General features: G+C 39.6%; 1 protein-coding gene across 4 annotated transcripts in view; it reads left to right on the forward strand.

Moving 5' to 3' along the window:
* Positions 1-23,939, forward strand: part of LOC117399383 (laminin subunit alpha-3-like) — a 120,307-nt gene that overhangs the window by 13,146 nt on the left and 83,222 nt on the right. For all 4 annotated transcript variants that reach the window (XM_033998490.3, XM_033998488.3, XM_033998489.3 and 1 more), the window contains exon 3: positions 16,624-16,741. In XM_033998490.3, coding sequence (XP_033854381.3) covers positions 16,624-16,741 — 118 coding nt within the window. The remainder of the gene's footprint in view (positions 1-16,623; positions 16,742-23,939) is intronic.

The raw sequence follows: 23,939 nt of genomic DNA on the forward strand, positions 1-23,939 counted from the left end.
AACACAACTAAAACAAAAAAGTTTGCCATCAAATGGCTCAGCACTACTCCCACTAAAAGGGAAGTCCCGCTCCAGGAACCTTCTCCCGAACACAAACCTAAATATTCTTTGGTGGGATTAAAATCCCCCTAAATGAATCCCTATTTATAACACTGGAACCCCCTTTTGTGTTTTTCTTACCCTGGTTAACACACGCAGTCATGAGGATCCTCCATCCAAACTCCCATCCCAGACAAACTGTATCCCTGTTTGTAGAACAAAGAAACTGGCTTTTCATACCTTTTTTAGGCATGCGGCCAGGGTTCAGTTAGTTAGGGAGGGAATTCTAACCTCCCAGCCCTGACAAGTCTAACACACACTTTTATTTTACAAAAAAGCTTTCAAATTAAACACATTTTATTTATAATCAAACAAAACACATTATTTACAGGTGCAGGGCTTCAGCCCCACCACATATGTTATTTACATTGATGTTACCTATTGGATAAATAAACATAATATCCTGAAATCAACAAATCCTAGAGCTATCAAACTTTCCAAATATGAAAATAGTGGCCAGCGAGGAACCAATCAGACATAGCAATCAGACATAGACAAAGCATAGCAATATTTTGTTTTACAGTTTGTAACTCATAAACTAGGTATGTGTAAGAACAGTATCGAAAAAAAGTTTTAAAAGCTCGCTGATTGGTTGAATACTTCTCCATGCTATATTATACCCAGAAACATCAGCTAATGCAGAGCTGTTGATAACATAGCAAATTTGAAATAAAAAAACAAGAGGTACCGCTGCATGTTAACCCTTTGCAGTCCATTTATTCAGCACCTGTCAGGCGCGTCAGGTCCAATTTATTTTCACATGCGCTGTTTATTACATGCGATTTTATTCATAGTAAAACAGGTTTAAAAGGCACTGCATAGCAACAGGACACTCAGTACTGCATCTCCAGCCCCGCCCCACCCCATGTTCGCTGTATTTATCACATACCTCTTCATAGTAGTGCATACAGATAAATCATCTCCTGATCACTCGTTTTATCGCCAAACTCCTCAATAATGAATGCTATCCAAGTCATTATTTTATTACTATAACATGTCAAGATTCTCTCGGCTTCTATTGGTCTCACTCGGCCATTGAAAGGTTTTCTCAGCTTTTTCCAGAGAAAAAACGACTAGATACCTGTGCTTGACGTCTTTTTAATGATGTCGAACAGGGTCCGACATTGGACCACAAAGGGTTAATGTTGCCAGGACAAGGGATTGTCTAAGGGATTATAAATCCCGTTCCCATTGGAACCTATTAGCAGCAACCACACTTATGATCCGCTGAGAGTGTAGATCCCACACTGAGAATGTCAGTGACAAGGAATTCTAAACATTTACCACTCTACATAAATAGACTAAATACGTTAATATCAGCTTTTCGTCTGTTTTTTAGTTAGTTTACTGTAAAGCTACGTCTTAGTTGGTGCTTATCTTAGCGAGAGCGGAGTTCAAATCAGCATGAAGTTTTAACATCTACTCTCGTGTAATGTAAATCTTTTATTTAGATTCAATAATATGTTTTTAAGTGTTCGGTGGCTACCCCTAATCAATATGAGAGTGTGTTCTCTTGCATTCTTTGTATGTCAGACTTGACACAGCAAAGAGCGAGTGAAAAATACACTCTCAACTTCATTAGAGGTAGCCACCGAACACATAAACATACACTTTAATTTAAAGGCTAGTTCAAGTATAGAAATGAGCTCCTCCTCAGTTAAGTGCTCTATTGCGTGTTGAACCAAATTTCATAATGTCTAACAATAGAAGCTCTCATAAAAGGCCTCTATTCAGTACTGTCAAAGATTGAAGTGAAACCATATGTACAGTGATCAAGGAAGTTTTGTCAGCACTGATTCAGAGATCTGATTAGGGAGTAAACATTCAGTAATTTTGTATAAATTCAAAATAAAACAAACTGACCTGCTCTCCATGTCTTGAGGATCTGATGAACTTTTCATGTCGGATTGTTTTGGAATAAAAGCTCAGTTTGGGATTCTTGCATGTTGGATTAAGTTTGGTGCACTTTGAAATGATTCACGTCAGATTGATTTTGAATAAATGTTCAGCTTCAATTCGTGATTTGTGCTTCTTTTTGTACTACATTTTAATTCTTCAACGAATAGGATAAAGCAAAGGCAGAATACTATGAGAAGAACAGGTACATGTAATTCTACTTTTATTCACAATCTCATTAATTTACTCCAACAGTTTATTGTTCATTTTGATTGTCCTTTTGCTATGACAAACCCCTCGATATAATGAACAAAAAGCTTGGACCCCACAGGTTTGTTATAGCAAGGGTGTACTGTCGTGTGCTACTTAATCAGGACCAACTGTGTATTTTTATTCCAAATCCATTGTGTTGCCATTTATGGCAATGCTGTGGCCTGCTAACTCTATAGGCTGCCTTCAGCAGTTGTGTCAGTTACAAATGCTTCAGGCTAGTTAAAATGGCAGCTACTCTAGAAACCTGGGAGAACAGAAAAGCAAGTGTTCAGAAGGTAGCAGGTAGGCCTTTCTTATGGTCTAAAGGGACCACATTTTACCAAAATATAAGGATTAATATAAAATGAATAGTCAAAGAAAGCTCAGGAACCGAACCACACTTAAACACTCAACTTGAGGCAGAGGTACTCCCCCTCTTAAATACTGCCACCTCGGGCTCTCACGGGACACTCTCACACACCCCTCATTTGCAGATTTTCTTAACCAATCCCATACGGCACACAGATAGCACGCACACGTCACCACTCGCACTGACAGCCGGGGAGGGGGGGAGAGAAGAGAAAGATAGAGAACAGAACACGCACACTCACATACACAAGCATGCTCCCATTCAAGAAATAACTATTTACAGAATTTACATTTTCTGACCCCTTTTTCACTTTGTGACGGGAGTAGAAGGAGTCCCTGTTGTAATTCACCCTCCCGACCACCGGCAGCGCTGTGTAGGGTTGACCGTGATTGGGTCAGGAGGCTGAACTCTGACTAGACTGGTAGTTCCGGGTCAGGCGGCCATCTTGGCCCGATGCGGAACCACGCGGCTGCTGAGTCTCGTCATTTCAGTCAGCTGTGCTGTGCTCGCCGATTGGCTGGCGTGGGGCAGCACACTGGTTGCAGGGGCAGGACGCGGCAGTATTTCGTCAGTGCGGTTTTGCCATTCAGGCTCCCTGTCCTGAACTGAAACACGGAAGAGACACGCTGTGCTTTGTTGTTTTGTTTTTATAACCTGCTATAATCCACAGAATCCTGAAGTTTTGTAAAAAAAACCTTGTGGATTATCGTGGTGAAGGAACATAGGACTATCCTTTATTCCTCATATGGGAGCAGAAGGGCAGCGAGAGGAAACCCACTACAGCAGCACCGAGAAACCCTGTGCTTTCTTTGTTGTTGTTTTTATGTAACCGCAACGTTTTTGTTTACCCTTTTTATTTTATACCCGAGTTTACCATTGCTGGTATTCCAGCTATTTTTTTTTCTGCAATACAGGATTATTTATTTTTGTTGTGTGTTTAAATAAAATCCTGCCCAGATACCATTGCTGGTAGTGGGCTCCAGGACTGAATGTCACTTCCGGCTCCTGTGTGCTGTCATTTCTGGTCCTTCCCTAAGCTCTGCTCACTACCCTCCCACACCCTTCCTCACCCACAGTCCAACTGTCCATGTTTCGCCCTGCCGCTACAATACTATCACAATATGTTATGCCTTCCACCGATTTATCAATCAATCAATTAATCAATCTTTATTTTATATAGTGCCTTTTATAGTGGACCACTATCATAAAGCGCTTTACAGTAAAGAAAAAAAACAAAAACAATATAATATAATATTATTGTTATTATTATTATTTATTTCTTAGCAGACGCCCTTATCCAGGGCGACTTACAGTTGTTACAAGATATCACATTATACATTATTTCACATTATACAGATATCACATTATTTTACATACAATTACCCATATATACAGTTGGGTTTTTACTGGAGCAATCTAGGTAAAGTACCTTGCTCCACTGGGGATTGAACCCACAACCCTCCAGTCCAGAGTCCAGAGCCCTAACCACTACTCCACATTGCTGCCCATAATACATTAAATACAGTGAAAAACAATGCAAAATAATACATTAAATACAAGGCTAGGATGTGAAATTCTAAAACATTGTGGATGTGTATGTCATATAGAATCATAAGAAGATACAGTGAAAGATCTGAAGTAGCAGAGACATAACAGTATGCGTATGTCATATAGAATCATGAGAATAAGATCGTGAAAATCAGAAGTAGCAAAGACAGAACAGCTAATAACAGATATCAGGCTTAAAGAGCATGGAAAGCAAGAGAGAACAAGTGGGTCTTGAGAGTTGATTTAAAGCGAGTGACTGTGGGAGCATCACGCACCAAAGCTGGGAGAAAGTTCCAGAGAGTCAGAGCCATGAAGCTAAATGAGCGTTATCCAAGTGTGGTGCAGTTTTGCTTGGGGTTAACAAGCAGGCCAGAGTCGGAGGACCTCAGCTTGCGGGCAGGGACATAGCGGGTCAGCAGGTTGAAGAGGTACTCAGGACCTGTGTGATGAAGGGCATTGTAGGTGAGCAGGAGAATTTTGAAAGTAATCCTGAACTTTACAGGTAGCCAGTGCAGCTGGGCAAGATGGGGGGTGATGTGTTCACGTTTTTTACATCTGATAAGGATCCTGGTGGCGGCATTCTGAACTAGCTGCAGTGGGTTGATGGTGTGTGCTGGAAGACCACCATAGAGAGAGTTGTTGTAGTTGAGTCGAGAGGAGACAAATGCTGACAGAGTATCTCCGCATCCAGGAGGGAAAGGTAAGGACGGACTTTGGAGGTGTTTCGAAAGTGGTAGAAGGAAGATGAGACCACAGAGGAGTTGTGGGCATCAAAGGAGAGGTTGCTGTCCAGAAGTACACCAAGGCTTCGTACAGTGGGGGAAGGCAGCAGCAGACAGTTTCCGAGGTTCAGGGCAGCTATATTGAGATTCTTAAGTTGAGTTTTAGGTCCTACTAGGAGTTCAGATTTGCTAGTGTTCAGCAGATGCAAATTGGCAGACATCCATGCCTCGATGTCTTGAATGCAAGACGAGAGGTGGACCATGGCAGAGGGGCATCCAGGGTCGAGTTTTAAGTTGAGCTGGGTGTCATAAGCATAGGGGTGAAACATGAGGCTATGTTGGCGGATGAGGTGACCCAAGGGAAGCATGTAGATGTTGAAGAGAAGAGGCACAAGAACAGATCTTTGAGGGACACCACAAGTGACTGGATTTGCGACACCACTGCATCCAGCATAGAAAACAGACAGTATGCGTCCAGATAGGTAAGAGAACATCCAGGAGAGACAGGCTCCAGAGATCCCAGCATACTTCTGAAGGCGGTCAAGAAGAATGCTATGATCTATGGTGTCAAAAGCAGCTGTTAGGTCAAGGAGGACAAGCACAGAGGGAGCAGCAGCATCAGCATTAAGCAGGAGATCATTTACAATCCGGAGCAGAGCAGTTTCAGTATTGTGATGTGGCCGGAAGCCAGACTGCAGAAATTCAAGCAGATTGTTATCCGTGAGATGTTTCATCAGCTGACTGGCTACAGCCCTTTCAAGAGTTTTGAAAAGAAAAGGGAGATTGGAGATAGGACGAAAAGTAGATAAGACAGCCAGGTCAAGGGAGGGTTTTTTGAGTACAGTGTAACTCGGGCAAGCTTGAGGGCAGCAGGAACCAAGCCTGAGAGGTTGAGAGCGTGCACAATGGAAGGAGCAAGATCAGAAGCACAGAGACGGACAAGATTAGTCGGCCAGAATCTGCATGACAGTTTCTAAATTACCAAGTGAAAGTGTAAGATTTATAAATATAAAAAAAACAGAAGATCAACACAGCCACACTTGGTCCCCTATTTACTTCTGATCCAAAAAAACATCAGCATTTTAAAGTCCAGACTAGCACGTGCATAGAACACAAACTGCCAAATAGTGATCTCTACCTAAAGTCAGTGATGCCGCTGCAGATTTAGGAAGCAAGTCAATCAGGGTATTTTCTGTCTGCTGTAGAATACAGAATACAGGTATGTTCTCCAACTTGTAAAGAAAATGTTTCATATAGTGATCAATGTTTAGTTTTTCTTTTAGGTTGTGGTCCTAGCTTTTTGTTATGAGTAAATAGTGTTGCTTTTTCATTGTACAACACCCCCTTTTACACAAAATGTCCATGGCCACTTTGTATATTGCGACAACACGACAATGGCAGGAATTATATAAAAAAGAACACAGTAACTACTGTATGGCATCCTTTGTTTTGTAGTTAATTCACTTGGGTAAAGTAAGGCCTTCACAACCTATTTTTACTTCTGGGATAGTTTTCTATGTTTCTTCTTTAATACAGTGTTACATATAATGGCTCGAACATTAGAATAATTATCTGAATTTTAAACGGATATCCGAACATGAAAATTCTATTTTCGTCCCAGCACTGTTAAACACAAGGTTACCAGTTCTTTCTCTTTCTGTTCACTTCAGAATGCAGAAACTTCTTTTTTTTGTTTTGGTAGAACTGCAGTATGTATATCTTTTGTTAAACAGCCCATTTAAGCATGTAGTGTTCATCGTTTCAAGTTCTTTTAGTAACAGCTTATTCAAATGCAGGGTTTTTTTCTGATGTGAAAATGATTGAGATGATTAAAAGCAACTTTGTTTTTCTGTTGCATTGGCTGTGACACAGGATGGAAATAGGGAAAGGGGCTCCAGTTGCTTGCACTCACAGTAGTAGCACTGTAACTTGATGGTCCAGCAACAAAAGCTTGAGCACCATACAGACACTTTTTGAAGTGCTATTGCTCACGTAAAGCCAAGACACAAGTAGATGCATGTGCCCTAAATGAAGATATGTTCTTTTTAGCTGTGGGTTTGGCAGCAGGCACTAGGAATTCAGTGCTGAGTTTTCTGGCACAGGCAGATGTATCAAAGGCAGGACAGAGAGCTGCTGTAACGTGTCTCACATTTTTTATATTGTACTGGTGTGCCCTCCCTCCAACATAAAAACAAACAACAAAACAGGGTGGAGAAATCCTTTATGAATAGGAGTCATTAATTTAAATTTCCCAGGTGCTTGCCTAAAATCCAGTAGCAACTAAGGGGTAGGTGTACTAAGATGGGCCAGTCGCAGCACAAACAACGCAATTTGCATTTTCGTTGCGACACTTAACAAAGTAAACATTTTGTCGTATGTAGTAAGAAAAAATATGTTAATGAAGAGAGCCGCAGTATACTAATTTAAACATTTATTGTGCCTTTTTAGCGAGACCTCTAGCATTATACATTGCGAGAGTCATGCAACATTGTTAATAATAAATAGCGGGAGTTCCCGAAGCATCCAAAGGGCAAGAATCAAAATAACATTGTTTTTGTTAAATGTAGACATCATATATACAATGCATTCTGTTCCATATTCATTTTACCTATGTTTACTATATATATATATATAGTGCCTTGCATAAGTATTCACCTCCCTTGGACTTTTCCACATTTTGCAATGTTACAACCTGGAATTAAAATGGATTTAATTGGGATTTTTACCATTTGATTTACACAACATACTTAACACTTTGAAGGTGCAAAATATTTTTATTGTGACACAAAAGTTAATTAAACAAAAAAAAAAAGACATTTGTTGGTTGCATAAGTATTCACCCCCCTGAGTCAATACTTGGTAGAAGCACCTTTGGCAGCAATTACAGCTGTGAGTTTTGTTGGGTAAGTCTCTACCAGCTTTGCACATCTGGATCCTGCAATTTTTGCCCATTCTTCTTGGCAAAATTGCTCAAGCTCTGTCAAATTGGATGGGGACCATTGGTGAACAGCAATTTTCAAGTCTTGCCACAGAGTCTCAGTCGGATTGAGGTCTGGGCTTTGACTGGGCCATTCTAAGACATTCAGGTTCTTGTTTTTAAACCACTCCAGTGTAGCTTTGGCTGTGTGTTTAGGGTCATTGCCCTGCTGGAAGGTGAACCTCCGCCCCAGTCCCAGGTCTCTTGCAGACTGAAACAGGTTTTCCTCTAGAATTTCCCTGTATTTGGCTCCATCCATCTTGCCCGTAATCCTGACCAGTTTCCCAGTCCCTGCCGATGAAAAGCATCCCCATAACATGATGCTGCCACCACCATGCTTCACCGTGGGGATGGTGTTCTCAGGGTGATGAGCAGTGTTGGCTTTTCACCACACATAGCGTTTTGCGCTAAGGCCAAAAAGTTCAATTTTGGTCTCATCAGACCAGAGAACCTTTTTCCACATGTTTGCTGTATCTCCCACATGCCTTTTGGCAAAATCCAAATGGGATTTGATATAGGTTTTTTTCAGCAATGGCTTTCTTCTCACCACTCTTCCATAAAGCCCAGCTTCATGGAGCGTTTAGGTTATAGTTGTCCCATGGACGGTTTCTCCCATCTCAGCTGTGGATCTCTCCAGCTCCTTCAGAGTTACCATGTGTGTGTTACATATATATAAAAAATGAAAGGCTGTTTAATCCCATTAGATTATGTAGTGGGGCCCCCACCTTCACCCCCAAAAAGCTTTTCATAATCATAAAGTAGCCCCTCGCTAAACTGGACATGTTTGTCCGACATAAGGAGGTGTCAGGTTTAAAAAAAAAGGGCTGCTCAAGTGTGCTGCGAAATTTCAGAGACGGACGGTATAACGCCACGTCATCCAAGGCGGTAGCGAAACTGTGGTGATACTCATACACCAGTTCCCACAGCTGGCAACGCTCTTCTGTGCAAAGCCCTTCGCAGCTCCTGAGCCAGACTGCGTGCACTGCGCTGAGAGCTGGGTCTTCAGTGGAGACTGGTGGCGGAGGGGAGATTGCTGGGGACGCTGAATTACTCCTGGCAGTAGGGCTTGGCATGGCGGTATCCTCCCGCAGCCCTTGTCTGTCCAGTTGTTTACCTTTGCCATCATTTCGAACTGCTTTACAAAGTCTCGCCAATCGGCCTTACCGTTGTACTGCAGACGGCTGTAATAAACCCCCTTGCTGACATTCTGCTGCAGGGTAGGCGTGTCCGATGGTGACGCTGCCTCCTCCTTGATGCGCACTCGTGCTCCTCCTATCTCTGTGGCCGATGACGTCCTTGCGGCGGCCGAAGAACCTCCTTCTCCCTTGATGACGATGGCGCAGTGCCCCTCAGCCTGCGGGGCAGTCTGTCTGTCACCCAGCTCCGCCATCTTGATCCCTCGTTCCTCTTTCGCCCAAGGGTTCTTGCTCCTCCCTTGCTCCATGTTCTCTCCTCCCCACGCGGCGCCCATTCTCGGGTCGCTCCTGACCCTCAGCTCAGCTACCAGCTCCTCCAGTCTGGCTCGCAGCTCATCTCCTCTCATCTCTCTCCTGAAACACCAATGTAGCGTTCTGTGCTATGGGGGTGAGACAGACTCGGGGTGAGACCAGGTGAAGTTCCACGTACTTTTATTCTTCTTTTTAATAAGCACAACGAAACCCTGTTTGGGCCGGGGTTCACACCAAAATAATAAATATCTGTCTCTCTCTTTTACACCGCAGACTCACTGGGGGTTCACACACTGCTTCACCGACAAGCACTCTCTCAGCCGGTACTCTGTCTCTCGCAGTCTCTCTCCAGTCAGACATCCACACGCGTTCTCCCGCTCGCGGCTCCCCCCCCTCCTACTTATAGCCTCCGGGGGAACCGTCCACTGCACACACACACATACGCACTCACGCAGACACACACTAACGGCGTGCCCCGTACCCTCACAATACACGGAACCTTAAACGGGACGTAACAAACAAGACAAATACAACGTCCAGGATGCTGCCATCGCCAGGGTCGTTACAATATCATTGAACATTATCATATAAACATGATTTTAAAAATGCAACTGCAACGTTTTTTATTCATTTTGTTAAAAATTGAATATTTGTTAAAAATTTGTTAAAATATAACAAATGTACACTTTGTTAGACCAAATAAAACGTTTGCTTGATCTTTTGTTTGTCTGCGGTAATAGTGATTTTATTTATCAGGAAATGCTGTGAGTAGCAGGTGCATATATATACAGTGTATATATATATATATATATATATATATATATATATATATATATAGTCTCATATATGGTGTTATTATATCCAGCAATTGTTAGGCTTTGCCTATAAACCAAAAACATTTTGAAGGATTCTTTTTTAGAAAATAAAAGCTTTTTTTGAAGCATCTTTACGTAAGTACTAACAAGTACACATATATTTTATATTCACTCACCCGATAATCCCATCTGGACACTCACAGCTCTCCATGCAGTGGCTTTTCTGTTAATATCTCTGTATTTATAGTTGTATTATACAACTCTCGGAATTCGGAGACTGTTAAAATAAATTTTTCTTCAATTTTTTCTGTTTAATGTCTTCCTAGCAAAGAAGCCTCCTACTTTACCCTGATTGGTTGCTGGTGTTATACGTCATAAAAGTTGAAAATATTTTATCTCCTGTGTACCGCTCTGAGTGCCGCTTCCGGGCCGCAGTCAGTGTGACCGCCTTCATCGAAAACGATGTCTTCAACATTTTTTAAGCTGCACGGCACCGCCACATCACTTTCGGTGTGAACGCCCCTTAACTCTCTTGCGTTTGCTCTGCCGTCTCTGCTTTTACTAGCGAATCCTCTAAATTAATCTTACTGTTTTCACCGGTTCTAACTTTTTTTTTATGAATATTGAGCTTTTTGGCATTTTTTATATACCGTTCTTTTTTACTTAATTAATAACAAACAGTTGAAACTTTCAATGGTAACCTCTTTTGTTCAATGATACCAACTTTTACACAGAAAAATTAGCTTTTTTTGCGGTCTATAATTTATAATACAAAATCTGAAACGCTGGGCCATTGGATTTCTAAACATTTAAAATTTTACATGCAGGATAAATCTGAAAATTGTATTAGACAGGTATCTAGGCAACATTATTATTATTATTATCATTTGTTTATTTAGCAGACGCCTTTATCCAAAATATTACCTATTGCTCCGACTTGTAGCCTGTGGCATTAAACGACTTTCACTGTAAACAGCTTAAACTGATAACTTATGTGCAGACCTTAATTGTTATTCCAATCAGACACAGCATGCCTACATGTTCAGGTGGTCCTTTGTTATGGAGAGTAATGTTATCAAATTAATTTATTTAAGTCGATGTTAATAACAGACATCTGGGCGCTATTTCTAAAAGCCCATTGACCCATTAAAAGCTATTTTAAATTGCTATTTTAATATTTGTATAAAATTCTCAAAGCGACACATTTTTATGTGAATTATAAACTCAGTTTGCCACTCTCAAACAGTCACAGGTTAGGGGAGAGAACTCTAAGGCAAAAACTGGCACATGCAAAAAAAAAATTAAAAAAAAGATTTTGTCTATGCAATGTTGTTTTGTTCTGTTCTGTATTTGGCTTAAGGTGTTCCTTCGTTATGTTGATTGTACAGTAAATATTCCAGTTCTTCTGACAGTTATAAAACATTTGTTTACCCGATCTGTGCCTGTCATTCAAAAAGCTTACTACCATTACCTTGACATCTCCAAACAATGTGAAGCAAAACACTTCTCAGGGTGAGTGTTCGTCCAAACTGATTGCTGCAGTCTCTATGGCTGAGACCCAGACTTGCACTAAACCCTCTCATCACATAGCACCTGTTCTGTCTAACTTGCACTGGCTGCCTGTGGCTTCAGAATTGTTTTTACATTCTTCTTTTGATGTAGAAGATCAGCTCAGGGAATCATAGTGGCTTATGTGGTTGATCTGCTGAAACATACAGTACACATTCTCACTCATCCAGAGGAGCTGCTTGCTCCTTTCTTATGGTTTCTTCTGATTATTGTGCAGTCAGGCTATGGAGCTGCATGTGTCTGATCCTTTTTATCTACTGTAGGATTAACATTATTTGCACAAGGCTGCTCGCATTGCTTGTCTTATCTTGTGGTTTAGTATTGTAAACACCTAAGGTTGCTTGTTCCTTGATGACATCATAGTAATCCAACTGTACTGTATTATTATTATTATTATTATTTATTTCTTAGCAGACACCCTTATCCAGGGCGACTTACAATCGTAAGCATAGATATAGATATTGTGTTATATCTTTATACGAATCCCAGGACTGCCTGATATCTTTTAATGAGTGCTGTCTCATTCTTTGTACACACACACACACACACACACACACACACACACACACACATATATATATATACGGTATTATATTATAGGAGGCTGTGTGGTCCAGTGGTTAAAGAAAGGGGCTTGTAACTAGGAGGTCCCCAGCTGAAATCCCACTTCAGCCACTGACTCATTGTGTGACCCTGAGCAAGTCACTTAAAGACATAAGCCCTCCCTCCCAATTGTGTGCTGACCCCTGGGAGCTCCCATCCACGGTCGGCAATCGAATAGCCTGGACTCGAACCGGCGCCGTCCAGACTATAGGGCGGGTCCTGCACTCCACGTGGAGCGCCTTCACCGGATGTGCCCCTCGGGACCCCCGATTTGCTACCTCTTTGCACTTCTCGGCAACTGTAGTTCTTGACTGAAGAAGCATGAAGATAATTAACTGTTTTTTTAGTTTTATTTGTGCCTGACATATATATTTCTAAGTTTAGTTATTAGTAGATTGTAATGGAAATGTGACTTATAATAGTGTAGTTTATATTGCAGTTATTCAAATTTTGAGTTCAGGAACTGATCTTCTGTTCTAGTTGTCTTCCACAGACATGTGTAACGTAGGCTAGATCAGCCAAAGGTTCTTTATATTAGTAAGAGCCTGCACCACCTAGACTAGAGCACTGCTGTGTATTGTAAGAAAAACAAAAGGAAACATGTGCTAGAGGGGCAGATCACTAGGTGCCCCTGGTTCTTAAAAAAAATATATGAAAATTACATTTTAAGCTACTTCCTTTTTAAGATCAGAGCTTAAAACACTTCTTCAGAAATATATATATATATATATATATATAAAAAAAAAATACCAGTTCCCATTAAGTCTGGTTCTCAACCCAAATATGGAGACAAAAACAGCAAAAAAAGCCCTGCCTTTCAAGGTAGAATTCACTAAATGACTGTATTAGCTTTTACGACCCATGTCAGTGGACTGATAAGAAGTATTGTACAGGAGAAAAACAGAACTCAGTCACTAGTAACAGTACAGTGTTAATGACACATGGCGTGATCGATGTAGAGAGATTGTGTATCAGAAATTACTATCAAGAGTTACCAGAAACACACAGCATTGTTCTTTTTTTTTTTTTTTTTTTAAATAATGACAGATTAACGAAAGCGTTTACTGGGTGAGTGACTGGAAACAAACTTGAGCTTTCATTACCAGCAACCATTGAGGCTTATTATTATATTAGGTGGGGCACGTGTGTGTGCAAAGTATATAATGGAATCAGAAGCAGCCGTGGGTACACACGCATATGTCTAGAACTTCTCACATCTGCCAGGCAGACTTCCACACAGAACTTCACTTACAGTGTGCATGCCCTAAGGAAAGAATGAGGAAAATTATGTCTCGCAATTTAATACCGTCTCACATGTCTGTTACCTTGAGGGCATACTTGCTTTGTAAAGCTTTTGCTTTTTCATTCCTCAGACACAATTTGAAGTACGCAGCAACAAAGTTATTTTAGACATGTTGTGACATCTTGCAGAAGATGTAACTGAAAACTCTAACCATCAGAACTTACTGCTTTGATGTGTAGTTTAATAACAGCAATAATTAGAATAACATACTGTATGTGTGGATTGAGTTAAAGAGAGCTATCTCAGAACTGGAGGTAATTCAGGGGTTGTGTGTCATAGGGAATGTTATGTTTGCAGTGGAACATTCTTTTTCTAGATTTTGGATGTCATCATAACATAATTACTTTTCTAGATTTAGGAGATGCACATTTCAAGCATGGAGCACCTGGAGGGGTAGGGCAATGCCAGTCTGAAATATGAGTTTGTGGAGTTTACAATGGATATTCTGTTATACATCTTCATTATAGGATGCAAAACAGTAAACAATGTGTTTTTTACATTTTTTTATAATGATAACATTTTACAGGAAACACCTGTTAGAGATGGTATTTCCAACATGTAAAATATGTTTTAAAAAATATATATATATATATAATTTGTTGGTTTCTTCACCAACGGTCCAAAAAAAAACCTTGTTGAATACAACACTTTCTGTTACCATCAGCACAGACAAAGCACATTCTAAATCTTTGTGAATAGCATGTATGTGCTTGCCCAAATGTAAGGATGTAGACGTGCATTCATTTTTCATCTGTTCTTGTCAACATCTCCCCAGAGCCATACTGTATGTAAGATCATAACTGAGAGGTGGACTACGACAAGAGTGAGTGTTGAAATTGGAGACTTAATGGATCTCTTTTTAAGATCCATTATAAATTAACAACATTTTCCTTTGAAATTGAAAATAAAGTATCTGGCAACTCTCACTAGACCCAGGTCCGGAAGTTCAACATGTCTGTATTGAACAGCTTCTACTGTTTCTTGTCTATTAAAGTAAATTAGTTTGTCAGTACTACAAACACAAATAAAATATGATGGCTACAAAGACTTCCAAGTAAGCTTATAAAAAGCCATTTTTATTTTAAACATCACACAAGTGGAAATTCCTCATAATTCATCCACTTCGGTGGTCTAGCATAGTATAACCTATCCTGAAATCAACCACACTGATTCGAAGTGCAGTCGGAATAACAGAATATCAGGCATGGTTAATGACTTTACAATACTGTTTTGGTAAAGTACAAAAATAACAACACACACACTCTAGCAGATGGTTTTAACAGCAGAGTTACAACTTAAAGGCTGAGACACTAGGGATGGCTGTCCAGTTGTATTTAACGGTCGTACTTTAAATGAAGCAGGGTTAGCTTGGGGTCATCCTTCTGTTGTTGATATCTAATCAACAGGCGTCTCTTCCAGGGGATGAATAGGTGTGCAAAACATCTTCCAGGCCTTGGCCTACAACTCTTTAACAGAAACAACACATGCTGTTTAGATGTCTGTTTACGACCCATCATTTACTTCAATGCTTTAGGGTCCTGACAGTCATCTTGTGGCCCACATAGAGGATACTCCAGTACTGTAGTTATTCCATGGGCTCGGAGGGTTGTTCATTATCAAGGTGGTATTGTAGCAGTGGGTAACTTGGATTGGGCAATTAAGGATCTCTCACTATGCCTACTGAAGCTAAGGTGTTAGGTGTAAAACTGAGAGCACTGGGGACTCAAGTCCTCTGTTATCATTATTTATTTATTAGCAGACTCCCTTATCCTGGGTGACTTACAATTGATACAAGATATCGCGTTATTTTTACATACAATTACCCATTTATACAGTTGGGTTTTTACTGGATCAATCTAGGTACCTTGCTCAAGGGTACAGCAGCAGTGTCCCCACCTGGGATTGAACCCACGACCCTCCGGTCAAGAGTCCAGAGCCCTAACCACTACTCCACACTGCTGCCCTATCACTCAGTAGACATAACATTCAGCTACAGCTTCAGGATTTTCCACCTACACTGCATCTCAACACTTCATGAGAGGGATGGGCCACCAACTAATGTGGTACAGAAGTGCTTTAGTCTCATACCAGAGACACTGACAGCAAAGAAGCCAGATTGAAAATATTATCAATCACTAGTGCCATCCTGGATGAGTACAGACTGCCAGTTAATGACCTTCAAAACAGTACTCCATTAAGTTTTTATAGAGACAAAAGTGTCTTCAAATTTGCAGCTGTTTTAAGAGTTTATTTGTCTGTGGCATTTCGTGTAAAATACAGTACAAAACAGATTACCCTTCCTGAGAACTCTTTCCAGCAGCATGAAATGGATCTCCTCCAAGCGGCTGATGAGTTAATAATACGGACATCATAAGACACGGACTTACCTCTGTATTACAAATCTTGCCCTTTAGTTGAATGGTATGACATTTGTCTTTGAACCTGATTGGATGAAGGAAGTGAAAGAGTGAGCCTCCTGGCTTCCCCTAACACATACTCAGTACTTAAGGATTGCACTTCCTAACTGCCTCCTCATCGCTCCCTCACAGGGGCTTTAATGTCTGCCAGACCCAACCCCGTGTCAATCAGTGCCATTGACACAACAAGGCAGATCTGCCACAGACGTAATTACAGCTGGAAGCTCCCTGTTACCTCAGTGGCCCTTAAAATTACCTGTGGAGGAGTGGGCAACTCCTCCCAAATCCTCCAAGACCTGCTTATTTATTAACAAGTCAATATAACAAAATGAGGCCTTCTCCCCAGCCAACCAACACTCTGTGTCTGTGATATAGAGAATTAATTGTAAAAATAGAAAAACTGACTACTGAACCTTTTGTATTTTCCATGATTAATCTGACTAACAAATTTGGCATTTTAATGAACAATCCAGTTGGTCTTAATATGTATATCTATTTAACATGGGAGGTGTTCCTTCCCATTTCTCTTGAATACAGGCTGGACTGCACAAGTAGATTCACGTGCTACTGTTTCATACTCATGTTTATGTGTTCTTACTTCCAGCTCTTCCATGTGGCGTATGTCCTTATCAAGTTTGCTAATTCTCCCCGCCCGGACCTTTGGGTTCTTGAAAGGTCAGTAGATTTTGGGAGGACCTACACCCCTTGGCAGTACTTTGCACGTAAGTATAGTATTATTAATTTGTTTTCATACACACCATAACATCTGTGTGTTTCTAACTTAAATTTTAAACATGTGGTTCTTAGACAGTTTCAAACCCCTGATGGGTCATGGACTCTGTCATGTGAGGTTATGACAAGATAATGTTCACCCATACAGCAGCTTGCAGGTTTCAACAGGCCATTTTTCCCCTTGGAAGACGTACATAACTTAAGTCTCAAGATTTTTTCCAATATTGTTTTTTTTTCCCCTACCCCGTTCAACTCTTCAATTTGTTGTAGTTTAAATCTGTGTTGAAATGATATAGTATAATAAATTTGTATGCAAGCGACAAGACTAAAAACTGCATACATGGTGAGGACATTTCATATAGCTCAGTGAATGCAGGTAAGCTTAACTTTCTGGAAACCTTTTTGAAAGCCATGAAAATAAATCATACAACACAGATTTTGCCAAAAGCTTAAAGAGAATAAACGTTAAAAAAGGTCTGAGGCAGTAACGTGAAATGCAGTCTGTTGTTTTATATTAGAATCTGTTATTTCTTCTTGTAGGTACTGTATGATTCTAATGACCTTATCAGTCACTGTCATTGTGATGTTTAATTAGCTCTGTAAAACTGCTGTTATTGCAAAAAAGTACCTCTGGCAAAACCTCAAACAGTGAGACTACTTTTCTTTTATGATGTGCTGCCTTGGACCAAATTTATATCTGAAATGCACAGGAATGTGGAAGTCTTCTGAATCCTAACCGATGTTTGATGATATATTAGGATTTATGTGCCACCTTATTTATAAAACATACGGTAGCTGCTTGTCAAAACATCTTATTGCTTGAAGGCACAGATTTCAAATTTTCACCACTTGTGGGATAATCCAGCTCAGACTGCTTGCACAGCTTTTGCCCAATCATTGATAATATCAAGACAATCGATTAATGTTCCATCCGTCATTGTTCCAACCCCAAGTACTACCATGGTACCTCATGTCCTGGTTTTCCATGGTTAAAGATTTATATCCTTCAAAACAGACAGGAGAAACATATTCCTGATACGGAAGGAATTTGCTTGCCATCTGTATAGTGCTTTATTTTTGGCATGCAGTGTATGTATATGTGTTTCAATTTATTGAAAACAACTGCTTCAGCAGAATAAGAGGAGTGATGTACCTTTAGTAACAATGCCAAAATGTACAGCTGTTCTCCAGTCCTGACCGAAGTTGCCAGACAGTAGACTGATCTAGGACAGCTCAGTTTTTTGCTGAAGTGTATGACATGGAATATCTATCTCCATGCAACATATTTAGAATGACTGTACATTAATTGGGACTCTTGATACTCGGGGATGTGTGGAACACCATGTCATTTGCTTCAAGTAATGATAAAGCATCCCTGTGAAGGATTGTTTCAGCCTTATTAAAGGAAAACTGTATCTGATGTTTCCTTCATCATTTCTCTAATAGTGCAGTATTAATAATCATGCCTAGACATAAAGTAATTTTATCTAGCAAAGTTAGTCCTTAAACTGCACATCCATTCATTGTATAGATGTCAGATGTGCACTTTTGAAAGAAACACATACGATAGCAAACATGTGTTTTCATTTTAAAACATGATATCTGGTACTACAGTAGGTTAAATAAATCTCTGTTTGCAAGCCATGCTTTTGACTGTCTAGGACTTCCTGTTGTTATTTCCCCTGGTGGGTGAAATTGCCTCCAATCCTTCACTGGCTTCTTTTCTGTTAATAGCCAATAAACTGCTTCCCCTATTGACTGACAGCCTTCCAGCCAGTGACATGCTTTGGCCCTAGAGACATTTTTTGTGTGAGACAACTAAGGAAGTAAACAGTAACCAACTGCAGACAAACTGAGAACTTCCTTTTACTCAGTATAGTACCAGATGTCTGTTTTAAAATGAAAATACATGTTAGCTATAACATGTTTTTTTTTTAAAAAAGACCTATGTAGCTAATGGAAGTGCAAGTATTTTGTCGGCTACAATTACAAGGTAACAAGCAGTCAGTTGAGAATACAGTTTTATTCAAATGGCTACTCTCCAGTTTTGTGCTTCTCCAAAAACTCATTTTAATAGGAAATATTAGTTCAGGTTGGGAAACCTAATACAGGCTGCAGTATAAACTATTATTTTAGACTGAATTGCACTACTGAGTTTGCCACTGAAGACACCTTTGCACAGTTTGCTTTTTGCTTTTGAACTGTTGCTATTTCTATTGTTTGCCTTGATTGTTTACTTTCCTCTTCTCAGCTGTACACGGACAGGAACTGGGCTGACACCACTAGAACTCATTCCGTACACATAGGTCCCCCAACAGCCACCAGATCAAAAAAGACTTTGAATTAGCAACTTAGCAATGAAAGCCTTAATATCCTATTACCATTGCTCGACTGGCCTCTTTCTGATTCTGCGGTGCAATTTTTGGGAAATGAAATAGGCGTGGTTGATCTGAATGAAAAGAAGCTCTGTGCATTTATCACGTCTTTTAAAACTTTATGACGCGGGGCATCTATTCTGAATTTTTTAATGGATGAACAAGTAAATCGAAGGATGATAAAAATGGTTCTTTCATAATTTCTGATGAGAAATGAAGTCATGAACAGAGCATCAAACAGACTGCTACTCTATATATAACTACAGCTGCTCAGACAAATGCAAGTGATGGGCTGCGGAGCTAATACATTCGGCATTACTGATGAAGAATAAGAGATCCTTTGTGGTGAAAAAAAAAATGTCTTCCTATTATTACAGTGTGGCAATCTCATCTTATTTTGGTCAAATGTGACCTTTGTACTGTGAATCATTTTTTATTCTGAAACTGAAATACGTGGGCTGAGTTCAGCAGATGGCACTAAAAACAGTATTCAATATTAGATGAAGTTGTATTTTTACCGCTAAAAGTATTTCTGTTGCTTTAGAATATAACACATGAATGAAAGTTTTTCGTCTGTAGATGGAATTTCATCAAGAAATGGGGGAGTCTGGTGTCTGACTATAGTATGTGCTAAGTGCCGACACTGAGTGACTCCTCCTACGTTGGAAGCTCCATCACTGATCTAAAAATAGAACTATTAGATCAGCGAGGTCCATCTATTAAAATGCGACCCGTGTAGTGTTAGAAAGTAGTACATCATCACAATGTGGTACGCGTACCAAAACTTGATTATTGCTGATTACTGCTGCAAATCATTTTCTGCCTAAGAAACTCATCTTCTCTCTCTGATTTCCACTTTCCATCTTGCTCTCTCTCTTTCTCTGTCTCTAGGCTATCCTCCAGAATCTGCAAACCAGGCCCTTCCTGAATGAAAACATTACATATCTCAATAGTTCTATGTATAAAATGGTTACTTCATATAATCTATTTTTTTTCTCCAAAATATTTAATTTCTTGCCATTTAATGTGACATGGTATTTGTTCTGTATATTTTTTTCTGTTGCAGTTTCTGTTTGGATCATTAGTGTGCCGTGATCAATAGATATTAGGATTTTATTCAGCCACTTTCTACTATTAAACTATTACTATTAAAGGTGATGAAATGTGTTAAATATCCTTCTTTTGACTGTGTGCAATAAATGAAGTCCACTGATCAGCTTTTCTGAGGTTTGTTTAGAAGCTGCCCTGATTGCAGAAACAGGAATTTCCTTCTGAAGTTATTAAGTTTGTAAAACTTAGGCAAACCCTTTAAGTTTCTCAGAAGAGTTGTATATTCAAATTCCCCCTTTAACATGCTGTAAGCTACCAGGCATCAAAGGAACCTGTTAAAAACATGTTAATTGCATGATGACATGTCCTGCCTATTCCATTTTTCGGTACCAGTCAATGATCATGAGGAAGTATCTTCTGACAATCTAAATTAACTATGCATTTTACAAAGACTAATTTCTTTGCTGATCTTGGCTGGAGTTTATTTTTTGAGACATCAGTATAGGCTGAGACATGGATCAAGCTGTAATACGATTCAATCGTATTCCTTTTCTGATCAAATTAAATGTTGTCACTTCTTTACTTATGAGAGGAATACTATTTAATCTTCCTTAATATAAGCATAAGCATTAGTAAAATGTGCAGAGTTTTCAGATTGTCAGGAGACGCTTTCTCATTATCATTGATTGGTACTGAAAAACTGAATAGACAAGGCAGGAAATGTCATCATACAATTAACATGTTTTTAACAAGTTCCTTTCTGTTTTAAGTGATACCTGTCAGCTTAAAACATGTTAAAAAAAGAAATATGGAAATAAAACTATTTGGAGAAACTTAGGCCCTGTCAACACTATGCCTTTAAACCGTATTAGTTGCCTTTAAACCGGGTTAAAAGTGCTAAATACGGTTAGCGTCTACACTACACAGCGTTTAATACCGTACTCGAGACCACCTCGGGGTAGTCTCGAGTCCGGTTCTAAATTAGATCGCATCAGGTAGTGCGGTTTGTCAAAAGTGTGGACGCTGTAATACCGAACTACATTTTTTGTGTATCCTCCAATATCCCAAAATGCTTTCTGATGTTTGGCGAAATACTCAGAGCAAGTGCCTGAAGGACTTGCTATCAGTGTACACTCTACAATGGGTATTCAACTATTCATTTTTTTGCTTAAAACAAAGAATCTGTTAGGACATCTCTGTTAAACTAGTGGGGAAAATAATAAAAGCACAACATTAAATTAGGCGACTGCAAAAATGAAATGCAAGTTAAAAGTAGGATCAGGGATGAACAATTCACATAATTAAGGGGACCAGAATTAGGCTTACGCAAGATATGAAGGTAAAAACAAAGCTTGTTTTGTAATGAACAGCTTCCTTTCTGGGTTTAATTATGAAAACAGAATCAGCTAAATTTGTTTAAAGGGACGTCACCTGATTAAAAATAAAACCCCAAAACTTCAAGCCCTACTTCTTAGAGGGTATTTGTGGTGAACTGAAAGTGAATATAGACATTTCAACAGAAAATATGTTTCCAAATACTTTGGTCATGTTTTACAGCCCCACCTATTGTTGTGATTGTCTATTCCGATGCACAAAGAGTTCAAATGATGACAAGCTTTAGTGCACTGCGTTGTAAACATGGCATGGTGATGTGACATGATTTCCGCAATTGTCGCTTATACACATGAAGCAAAGTCCTTTGCACGTCGATATACAAATATCATGGAAAGAGAATAGTTCCAACACAATACAGTGGTACCTGTATGAGCCGTTATTGTTAGACAAGAGTAGTCTAACCTCTTTAGGAGGCAAGAGTGATGATTCAGACAAGGATAGCCGCCAGTTCATTTTAGCAACATTCAGTGGATAAACCCGTCCTCAATTTTCTTTGATTAATTGGTTGCAGATATGAACGTTGACTGTGCAGTAATTCTCCAGGTTTACAAAGCGCTGTGCAGCTGCTTTTTAATGCTACTGGTCATTCAATCTTCCCTTTAGTCACATCAAGTGTCATTGTACTGTAATAAGTGGTAGTAACACAGCAGCCTGCATGAAAATACAATATTCTGATACTGGCGCGACAATGTTCTGGGGAAATAAACGGGACCAAGAAAGGTTCTGGGGACACTGGGCCCAGTGTTCCAAAAGTGGGACTGTCCCGTCCAAAACGGGACGTCTGGTCACCTTGTAAAAGACTGAAAACATCATAACGTACCAGATTTGAATGGGCGCTTCCCTGCTTTCGTAGCGGAAGTTGTTTAGGCATGCGCGAGCAAGAGCTATGCACTGCGTATCACTTTTTACTGCGTACCTGAAAATGACATTACAGAGGTTTATGACACAGGAGCGCTGCTATTTACATCTCAGCTGCACTCGCACTTCCAATAAATAGTCAAATGGCTTATACTGTGATTCGTGCAAGCACCATTTACAACGCGAATGGTTGCAGAAACACGACTTTTGACGAGGACAGCAACAAAATGTTTTGCCAAGTTTATGTTTCTAAATTAAAATTAAAAAAATAAACATTCACAATTGTGTGTCAAAATGAATCTACCTTGGAACGAAATGCTGTTCTTGAGAATGACATCGATACCACAATAACGAAAATGCTCCACCGGGCAATGAAACACAGTAAGACATTGTAAACATTAGCTACAATTGTTTTTTTCTTTAAAAATGTGTAACTTAGTTGTTCTTTGCTGATGTTAATGTTCAGCTTTCATATTGAAACGTGTGCACTTACTAATAATTTAAACTCACATTTGTTTGATAATAAACATATAGGTATGTTATGTCCCTGAAAGACTAAAAGATGTAGAAATAAATGCTGATTGATAAAAAGGGCGACTCAGTATTTACCAATGTAGCTCATTATCACTAGCACAGCTACACTGTGGCCGACTGGGGCTGTTTCCAGTCAGGATGAGTCATGCAATTTTATTATATATTTTATTGGATAGCAGTGATCCCATTGGCTGGATATCCCTGTCTCAGCCAGGGAAACCGTACACTGTAAAATACAGTTCCTTAAAAATAGTTCTACCCGCTTGCCTATTAAGTGACTGCTAATCTGATTGGCTGGCTATACGTGGAATATAGGTTCACCACCGACTCCACACAGTTTAAACATTTTTTTTTTACACAAAGTACAGTATGGATGAGGTTAAATGTGCATGTTTAGAATTTTTTTTTTATGTGATCCGGTGCTAAAAGATCATCTCATTCGAGAGCCTTATAAACATGCACCCATTCAGACAGGTGACCAGAAAAGCAATATTGGTGAGCGTGGCTTCCAGAGTTCCTATAACTTATTTTAAGATAACTCAGAACTACTGTACATCGCAAGGAAAGACGAACTGGTCCCGTTATCAGTGTTGCTTTGCCAGCAGTGCTGTTTACTGGATGCCTGATACTGTGGTCTTCTTTTTTTTCATGTCTTTAGGGCTACATATTTTTAGATCATTATTGTCAAAAAAAAAAAATTGTAATTACAGACTAAATGCCATGTTAGCTTCTTGTTACCCAATACCTATAGGTTTGCCTGCAGCTGTAATACAACTGAATGTTTTGTTTATTATGTGCTTTCAAAATAGTTAATAGTTAAAGAAAATTGTACATTTTGCAAATAACAGGGTAGGATGGGGCAAGATGTAGTTTTTTTCAGTCACTACTGCCTGTCTATGCACAGATGGCAGTAGTTTAAAAATATATTTAATTCCTTTGGAAATCGCATGCATTATCAATGTTTCAATCTCCAACT

The sequence above is a fragment of the Acipenser ruthenus genome, chromosome 4, assembly GCF_902713425.1.
Source record: "Acipenser ruthenus chromosome 4, fAciRut3.2 maternal haplotype, whole genome shotgun sequence".
NCBI classification, from domain to species: domain Eukaryota; kingdom Metazoa; phylum Chordata; class Actinopteri; order Acipenseriformes; family Acipenseridae; genus Acipenser; species Acipenser ruthenus.